At 36.0% G+C, this 9,857-nt stretch overlaps 2 protein-coding genes across 4 annotated transcripts; both read left to right on the forward strand.

Annotated features, from left to right (window-relative positions):
• Positions 1-829: 829 nt before the first annotated feature.
• Positions 830-6,606, forward strand: LOC106762013 (sucrose synthase). 3 transcript variants are annotated; one of them, XM_014645686.2, is made up of 14 exons: positions 830-961; positions 2,474-2,592; positions 2,702-2,828; positions 2,943-3,094; positions 3,176-3,368; positions 3,641-3,976; positions 4,075-4,170; positions 4,252-4,425; positions 4,521-4,637; positions 4,747-4,913; positions 5,011-5,235; positions 5,410-5,973; positions 6,067-6,205; positions 6,288-6,606. In XM_014645686.2, exons 2-14 carry the CDS (start codon positions 2,495-2,497, stop codon positions 6,318-6,320), a joined length of 2,421 nt encoding a protein of 806 aa, XP_014501172.1. In that variant the 5' UTR covers positions 830-961; positions 2,474-2,494; the 3' UTR covers positions 6,321-6,606. The 3 variants fall into 3 exon arrangements, with proteins under 3 accessions (XP_014501172.1, XP_014501174.1, XP_014501173.1); XM_014645688.2 differs by lacking the exon at positions 830-961 and adding an exon at positions 1,016-1,525; XM_014645687.2 differs by lacking the exon at positions 830-961 and adding an exon at positions 1,667-1,773.
• Positions 6,607-8,184: 1,578 nt separating this feature from the next.
• On the forward strand, positions 8,185-8,949 carry LOC106761765 (auxin-responsive protein SAUR72-like). The gene has a single exon (XM_014645335.2). The coding sequence runs from the start codon at positions 8,314-8,316 to the stop codon at positions 8,671-8,673; it is 360 nt and encodes a 119-aa protein (XP_014500821.1). The 5' UTR covers positions 8,185-8,313; the 3' UTR covers positions 8,674-8,949.
• The last annotated feature ends 908 nt before the right edge of the window (positions 8,950-9,857 follow it).

Genomic DNA, 9,857 nt, shown 5'->3' on the forward strand with positions numbered 1-9,857 from the left:
AATCACAAAATTACTTGAAAAATCAAAATCAAAGTTATTGAATTAATAGTTATATAATTAGTTAAAATATTATGGTATTTTTGGTAAAATTAAACAATTTAAAACAAGTAAAGTATAGTTATATGATCTATGTGATTTGGAAAATCACTTTTGAGATAACATTATTAAGTAAAAGTTAAAAGATAATTTTTCTTAAGAGAGCTAGTGTAACTATGTGTGTGCAGATAACATGAATCATAGTAAATTTTAAGCACGCAATTGCTAGTGATGTTTTAATTAAAAGTTGTCATAAAAATGATAGCTTTTGACATATTAAAGAACACCATTGAAATGGTGTTTAGAAGATTCTTCGCATGGTGTACTCTTTAATAATATTAATTTGTTTTCCAAGGACTTAAATAAAAACATGACATTAGTCAGATACTATGGGCACCACAGAAACTAAAATACCATTTCTGACAGATGCATTCTACAATACAGCGTAGTAATTACTCGTAAATAAATAAGTAGTACAAATTAATACTATGAGATAAATAATAAATTATCATTGCTGGATTTAATAAAAAAGAATAAATAAAATAAGAAAAAGTAAAGTGGTTTGTGAAAACAACAACGAAACCACTGCAAGGTTAGCTGTACTAATGCACTGTTTCTCTCACGGAAACAGAGGCACTGATTTTACCTTAAAATTTTCAATATGAACAGAGCATGATGTCCATTTTATTTTCCCATTTATTATTTTAAATTTGCTAAGATTATCATCACTTTCTGATATTTATGACTGGGTAACCCTTTTTTCATTTTTTCACTATAAAAGGGGCTTCTCAACCCCCATTCTTCACCATTCAATTCACCCATTTCGTTTGCTATATTGAGATATTTTCGTTTCTTCTCTTTTGTTTCTTTTCTTCACTTGCTTCTGTCATTGCATTTATCTGGGTGTTGGCATTTCACATTCAAGGTCAGTAAATCATACTACAATGTCAAACTCATCTTCTTTTTCTTTTTCGTAATCGTTTCCATGGCGAAATATCTACCTCACCCCAGATAAAATCTCTGCACCTTATCCCCTCCACCATACCCAGTTGTCCATTAGTATTTCTTAGTGTTATTTCTGTGGGATCTGATCACATGCAGTGTAATGCTGAACACTAAGGGGTCAATGTGTTCAAACAAAAAACTGGGCTGGACCAGATTTTCATTAACCATTACTACTGCAAAAGTAACCATAGGTTCTTCTAGGTAATAGTGTATGTACCGACACAAAGTTATTGCTTCATCATATCAACAATGCACCCACCCCTATGATCACCAGATAAGATCAAAGGGAATAAAACTATCAAAATAAAGATTCAAGTTCAGATTTTCACCCAGAAAAAAACAGAACATAAGTACATTATGCAGATAAGCTTGAATCAGTTCACCCACAATAATATTTTTCCTTTCATTACCTGAAATATACGTTAGTCAGTCACGTGAGGATAAAAAGACGAGACTAATCTGATGTATGTCCAAAATATTGAAGGTACGTGTAGAATATAATTTATATACGTCTTGTATTTACACATTTGTCCTTGGTAGAGAGAGAAAGTCTTTGACCTTTTTGGAATTTGTTGAAAATTGTTTCCTTTTTTATTTTATTTTGTTCGTCTCTCTTTGTGTTTGGCGCTCATTGCCTATAAATTAGCACCTCCTCCTCCACTTCATGTATCATTCATTCATTTCGTCTTCTCCTTCCCCCCTTCATTTTTTGCGTTCATTCTATTTCCATAGGTATTCTTTTGCTCTCTTTCTGTTGCTTTTCTCTCTTGTTTTTGTTATTCTGTTCATCTTCGTTCCTTCATTGCCTTCCCCTTTTGGGTGTTCCACACTGCCTCGTCAGCTTTCACTATGTAGGATCCAGCACGGTGATTGTGTTTCAGCCATTGGATCAGAGTCTGTGACATGATCCTGGGTCTCTAGTACTTTCTGTTTTCTTCAAGAACATGTTGCAGAGTTTTTTATAGTTCTGTTCTGGGATGCTATCTTTGATGAGCTATGGCTCAGTTTCTTTGGAATTAACATTCTCAAGCTTGGTTTTTTTATGACAGTTCAGCTGTTTTGTAGGATTATTCCCTTTCTAGATTAAATAAAATTACATACAGACGAAAATTGAAATAAAAGAAGTTATTTTTCTCAGCAGCGTGACCCTAAACTAAGAGATCTTCTTTGTCTGCAATGATTACTTTAAAGTTCAAAACACTTAGTTTAAACGAGGTGCAGGATCTGTGCTGTGATAGATGTTTTTTTGGACCCGAGGTAGGGGAGGGAGGGTACCTGTAGGATTTGAAATGCAATACACTATTCTAGAAGAAGCAAGAATTCCACATTGTTTTGGTTTTTGACTTTTGGTGACTAACCTTATCCTTTTTATGGTGGCTTGTTGCATACGATTCTAATCAGTTTCTTTATGTTTTTCCTTTTGTTGCTGCAGTGAAGTTTTGCCCCTGAAGAAATGGCGCATCATCCTTTGACGCACTCTCACTCTTTCCGCGAGAGGATTGATGAAACTCTCTCGGGTAACAGGAATGAAATTTTGGCCCTCCTGTCAAGGTAACTCATCCAAAACTAACAAAAAAGAAAAAGAAAAAAACTTGTCTATTAATAATTAGCTTCAGTCCAAGGATGTAAAATGACACTAACAATCTTGCTGTGATAAAAGGCTTGAAGCCAAGGGCAAGGGAATCCTGCAACACCACCAGGTCATTGCAGAGTTTGAAGAAATCCCTGAGGAGAACAGGAAGAAGCTGCAAGATGGAGCTTTTGGAGAAGTTTTGAGATCTACACAGGTAATTTTTTCCCTATTGGTATTTTCTTTATCTGGGGTGTTACATCCAAGATATATTTTGTGCGCTTTTGTCGTAAGCTTTATTTTTTTCATTTGATTGGTTTTTGTTGTGTAGGAAGCCATAGTGCTGCCACCTTTTGTTGCTCTGGCTGTTCGACCAAGGCCTGGTGTTTGGGAGTATCTACGTGTGAATTTGCACTTGCTCGTCGTTGATGAGCTACGTCCTGCTGAGTATCTGCGTTTCAAGGAGGAACTTGTCGAGGGAAGGTAAGGTTCTGTGTTTTTTGGTACTCACTCTGTTGTTGTGCACGTCAAGAAAATTAACAGTTTCTCTTCCTCTTGATGCAGTGCTAACGGGAACTTTGTGCTTGAGTTGGACTTTGAACCATTTAATGCCTCTTTCCCTCGTCCAACTCTGAACAAGTCCATTGGGAATGGCGTGGAGTTCCTCAACCGCCATCTTTCAGCCAAACTCTTCCATGACAAGGAGAGCATGCAGCCACTGCTTGAATTCCTCAGGCTTCACAGTTATAAGGGCACGGTATATACTTCTTTTTAACTGTATTTCGGAGTTTTCAATTGTTCAAAATATTTGGCTCTAGACATAGTATTCTTCGTGAATTCGATCCTCATTTGTTACTAGTTGGATATTCTCATCCATGTTTTAATTTAGACTTCGCACCGTGTGAAAAATCTAACGATAAATGTAACTTTTCTATGTAAAAGACGATACGCGTTGATCATTCCTTTACAGTTTTATTTTGACAAGTTTTCTTTGATCGTAATGAAAATTGTCTTGTTTTTTTGTTACAGACTATGATGCTGAATGACAAAGTTCAGAACCTGAATTCTCTCCAACATGTTTTGAGAAAAGCAGAAGAGTATCTAACTTCTGTTGCTCCTGCAACGCCCTACTCAGAATTTGAAAGCAGATTCCGGGAGATTGGTTTGGAGAGGGGATGGGGTGACACCGCCGAGCGGGTCCTCGAAATGATCCAGCTTCTCTTGGATCTTCTGGAGGCACCTGATCCTTGCACCCTTGAGACATTCCTTGGAAGAGTCCCTATGGTCTTCAATGTTGTAATCCTTTCTCCCCATGGTTACTTTGCCCAAGATAATGTCTTGGGATACCCTGACACTGGTGGGCAGGTTAGTTGAGTTGAGATAACATTCTACTAATTTTCATACCAATTTGGTAACTATTAAGGTTTTGTGGCATGTTTTAACATGTTCATTCTCTAATCCAGGTTGTTTACATCCTGGATCAAGTTCGTGCCTTGGAGAATGAGATGCTCAACCGCATCAAGAAACAAGGCTTGGATATCACTCCTCGTATTCTCATTGTATGTTCTAGTGTTGTTGTTAAGACAAGTTAACTTGGGGAAATTTCTCTAACTTGAGCCTGCGATTTCTGTTTAATGCAGATCACTCGTCTTCTCCCTGATGCAGTAGGAACAACCTGTGGCCAACGTCTAGAGAGGGTATATGATACTGAATATTGTGACATTCTCCGAGTTCCTTTCAGAACAGAGAAGGGAATTGTTCGCAAATGGATCTCTAGATTCGAAGTCTGGCCATACCTAGAGACTTATGCTGAGGTGAATTTTAACTTTTTGCTCAAAACTGTAACACGGTTCAATGGTTTTGATGTTTCATTTTAAAGTAACTTCCAATCCAACTATGTCAATATTAGGATGTTGCTGTTGAACTTGCTAAGGAGTTGCAAGCCAAGCCAGATCTGATAGTTGGAAACTACAGTGATGGAAACATTGTTGCCTCTTTGTTAGCACATAAATTAGGAGTAACTCAGGTTTGTCTATATGGACCCCTACTTTCTAGTTAACGTTGGATAAACCCTTTTTTTGAACTTTATTCTGGAGCCTGATTAAGCTTTTTCTTTATTCAAATGATAAATGCAGTGTACCATTGCTCATGCTCTAGAAAAGACCAAATACCCTGAGTCTGACATTTACTGGAAAAAATTCGAAGAGAAATATCACTTTTCATGCCAATTTACTGCTGATCTTTTTGCAATGAACCACACAGACTTTATCATCACCAGCACCTTCCAAGAGATTGCTGGGAGGTGAGCTATCTATTCCTTTTATTTACTATGTTTTGAATGCACTGTTTTGATTACCTCACTGAAATTATCTCATGCATCTGCATTGTTTCTTCTGCAGCAAAGACACTGTTGGACAGTACGAGAGTCACACTGCCTTCACCCTTCCTGGTCTTTACCGAGTTGTTCACGGTATTGATGTGTTTGATCCAAAGTTCAACATTGTCTCTCCAGGAGCTGATATGGGCATATACTTCCCATACACTGAAACTGAGCGTAGGTTAACAAATTTCCACCCTGAGATTGAAGAGCTTCTTTACAGCTCAGTGGAGAACGAGGAACACATGTAAGTTTCTTTTCCTTGTTCCTTCAACTCCCCACACCTATCCATGACATTGACTACATAACATGGTTGTCAGCTAAAAGACCAAATCCTTAAACAAAAAATGTCTTTATCATCTCCCAATTGGTTAGAAAGTAGTTATCCCCGTTGTTTAATGCAATGCTATTGTTGTAACAGATGTGTATTGAAGGATCGCAACAAGCCAATCATCTTCACCATGGCAAGACTTGACCGTGTGAAGAACATCACAGGACTTGTTGAGTGGTACGGAAAGAACGCGCGGCTCCGGGAGTTGGTGAACCTAGTTGTTGTTGCTGGAGACAGGAGGAAGGAGTCGAAGGACTTGGAAGAGAAGGCTGAGATGAAGAAGATGTATGGCCTCATTGAGACCTACAAGTTGAATGGCCAATTCAGATGGATCTCCTCTCAGATGAACAGAGTTAGAAATGGAGAGCTCTACCGTGTAATATGTGACACAAAGGGTGCTTTTGTGCAGCCTGCGGTATATGAAGCCTTTGGGTTGACAGTGGTTGAAGCCATGACTTGTGGATTGCCAACATTTGCCACATTCAATGGTGGTCCTGCTGAGATCATCGTGCATGGAAAATCTGGATACCACATTGACCCCTACCATGGTGACCGTGCTGCTGAGATCCTTGTTGACTTCTTCGAGAAGAGCAAAGCAGACCCATCTCACTGGGACAAAATCTCCCAGGGAGGACTCAAGCGTATTCAAGAGAAGTATGCACATTGCATGATGAAAAATAGTATAAATCAATGTTCATAAATAGAGATGGTATTTAAGCTTTATGTTTTTCTCCCTTTGCTGAACAGGTACACATGGCAGATTTACTCTGACAGGCTCTTGACACTGACGGGTGTCTATGGCTTCTGGAAGCATGTCACCAACCTTGAACGCCGTGAGAGCAAACGTTACCTCGAGATGTTCTATGCTCTCAAGTACCGCAAATTGGTATGTTTCTTCTCTCATTCCACTGTCGATTTCATGTTTAAGGTCAACTTACTAATGAATTATGTGATTCTTGTGATCTCAGGCTGAGTCTGTTCCCCTTGCCATTGAAGAGTAAAATCATTGTTGAAGAGAAAATCGATGGAGAAAACCGGCTTTTCGTCTTTTGGAGCTTTCATAAATAACGCCATTGATTTTGATTGTGATCAGCTTTTCGATTTAAAGAGTCTAAAAAGAGTGTCTTTGTTTTGATATCTTGCTTAGGTTCTGGGTCAGAAAAAAAAAATGTCATTTTTATTCTTTATTGTCGTTGCAACATTGAATATGATTGGAATCTTTGAATTTGGGTGTTCAGCCCCATCAATTCATCTTAAAGCAATTCAATCTCAGTGCTTATTGGTCTACAGTTCCCCCTCAACTTCACTTTTATCATTTTCTTCTTCTGGTTTTTGGACCAGTCTCACCATTCTTACTTCCAACATGTAAGATATTTGAATGGAAACTAAATAAACAATTAATCTACTCTTTATAATTTGGATTAGCGCTTATAATTGGAAAGTACAAAAGTAAGTAATTCCAATTAGCAAATATTGTGTTCATTTAATGATCTTGAATTTGATCAATGTAACAAATGAGAAAAAAAAAGGAAAAGATGAGAAGTGAGTAAAAATATCTATGGTGGGGCCATGTGTTGTTGAGAATCTCATTTTGTGATTGGAAATGAGTTATGAAAGTCGCAATCAACATATATTAGTTTGGAATTAGAAGTGATGTAGTGTTGGGTGATGTACGTTACACGTAGGTTTGCAGCTTTTTAAGGTGGCTGGTACAACCTTATTCTGATAGAGAAATAAAGCCAACAACTTAACTATTCTTGCTACTTCTCAATTCGGTCAAATAATGCTGCAACTTTCTCTTCTTTTTTCTTAAGACAGGATATATAAGGATAAACTCATGAATTTGCCTGTGAAGACAAGTGTACTGATTAGTGCTTTTACAACTGTGGGGGTGTACTTTTCAGTTTCTTCCTCCACACATATATTAGAAAAAAAATCTTTTTTTATTCTTTACAGAGTATACAATCCGAAAATTGTTTCCTGAAACTGTTAAAATTAACTTTTGGATTATATAATTCAAAAATAATATTTTTAAATTGCACATTTCAGAAATTAAAAATGATTTTTCAATTGTGCAATTCTAAAACTATTTTTTTTTAATTTTTGAATTGCATAATCTAAATTAGTTTCTGTTTCAGAATTGTGTAATTTGGAAGTCTTTTCATAAGAGAAAAGATAACTTCTGGATTCCATGATGTAGAGAGAAATTTATGGAGTGCGGGAAGAAGCTACCGTGTAGGCATAAATAATGACAACAAAAACATGAGGATCCAAATAACGTCCAATTTGGTTCTTGTTGGGCTGCTACTTCCTGCACCTAATTTTTATATTTCTTCCCAGACTCGTATATAAATTTATAATGTCCATTCTATCCTTTTATTAAATAATATTAAAAACTCTAATTATTTAATTTTTCTTCTTCTCCTATTCCAAATCACGATGACATTCCATCCCAAAATCGTGGTCACCTTCCTTGCATTTTCAGGTTTTCAAAATAGTTTCAAGAGAGTGTACCAAAATTAACTTGTAAAAACATGCAAAGTATCTATCAGATAAACTATTCTAAAAACAAAATATAAAAGACAAAATATAAAGTGCAAAAAGTTTAAAAAGAACTATGTTTTTATTGGTTAATGGTATGTGGGAGCTCCTTCATTGCTATTAAATGTGACCGATCGTCCCACCTATCAAAACATTTTAAATTTATAAAACAATTAAGAAATAAATAAGTCTTGAATTTATAAAAGAAAAAGAATGCATGAAAATAGTTGAACACACCAACCAAACTGCAAAGTCCAAATGCCAAGCTTTCATGTTGCCCACTTTCTAATTCCCAATTCTTAATTTCATCATTTATGTTATGACCATTTCACCCTTCTCTCTCCCTTTTAATACCAAGCAACACAACACCTGTTCACGTTCTCACAATCCCATTCTCAAAAGTCATACCATAACAACGACAACATCGTCATTCTCGAAGCTCCAAATTCAACCATGACCAAAGGAGGAAAACTAACCAAGCTCAAGTCAGTGCTCAAGAAATGGAACTCCTTCAGCAGCAAACAGACCCAAGCCACCATCACCTCCGTAGCCAGCAACGGTGACTCCTCGTCGCTCCGCCCCGTGTACGTCGGGAAGACGCGGCGGCAGTACCTGGTGAGCGCAGAGGTTGTCGAACACCCGCTGTTCCGGGAGCTGGTGGACAGGTCCCGCGACAGCAGCTCGGAGGAGGAGGAGGACAGCATCAACGTGGCGTGCGAGGTCGTTCTCTTCGAACACTTGCTCTGGATGCTCCACAACGCCGATCCTCAACCTGAGTCGCTTGACGAACTCGCCGATTTTTACGCCTGCTGATTGTTCATGCCTCGGTAACACATGAGAGCCTGCAAGTGAAAAAGTTTTTCAAATTAAATTGCCGTTGTAATTGTGAATTTGTGCTTGTGTATGCTGTTCATCTTCATCAACCATAACATAATATTTTAATTTTAACAATCATACATAAGTGAGATTATCAACCTCCACCATTCTCTACCGTTGTGTAGAATGGAACAGCAACTGTGACTTTGAGATCACTTTCACCAATAATAATGTCGGTCATTGTGCAGAGAACGATCAACAAGGAACATATTATCCAAAAATTATTTTATTGGTTTATATATTTGAAATGAATTCCTCACAAACTATCTTACAAAAGTTAATATGTTGTTAAATTTTTTTTTTCTCGTACAAATTTGACTCTTTGATTTAAAATTATACTATTTGATAATTCCATAATACTTTTATTTTTAAATTAAGTTTGAAGTTTTTTATATTCACAAGTGTATTTTATTGTTTTTATTAATGATTATAAGAGTTTTTACTTTTTAAAAAAGTAAAGAGTATTTTAAGATTAATTATATATTAAAAGTAAAAGGTAAAAATTTCAATTTGGAGCCCCATCATGTCACCACCATTAAATAAATAAGAGGCACCGAGAACAACCTATCAAAATTATAGCCATAAATGCTCTTTTGACATTCCTAAATTATTTAGTAAAATTTTTGAAGTGGTTCAATTTCTACGTGAATAAATAAAACGAGTAGCAAGAAATATTGTTTGTTATTTTTATTTTGTAATTACTCATTGTTGTTATAATTATGAAAATAAAAAATCTCATAATACACCTCTTTTAATTATATATTTCTAGTTGAATACAGCACTATAGTTAGATATTTTCTGGCCTTCTTTTATGATAATTATTTTGACTTTCTTACGTTAGTTATAGTGTGATGTTATTACGGGTAAATTTATGTTGTTTGAAAAATATAAAAAGTAAATTTATGTTAGATATGTGGTAGTGGGCCACGTAAATTTATGGCACATTACTATAAATTTGATGTAAATTTGTGTCAAATTAAAAAGTTTGTAATTAATAAAAAAAACTACAAATGAGTATTTTTTTTTTACATGTTTTAGCTTAGCATGTTATATATATTAAATTAAATGTAGGATGAAGGTTGAGTGACATGGAAAGAAGATTAGTATTCATAAAATTTAGA

The sequence above is a fragment of the Vigna radiata genome, chromosome 5 (genome assembly GCF_000741045.1).
Source record: "Vigna radiata var. radiata cultivar VC1973A chromosome 5, Vradiata_ver6, whole genome shotgun sequence".
Classification (NCBI taxonomy): Eukaryota; Viridiplantae; Streptophyta; class Magnoliopsida; order Fabales; family Fabaceae; genus Vigna; species Vigna radiata.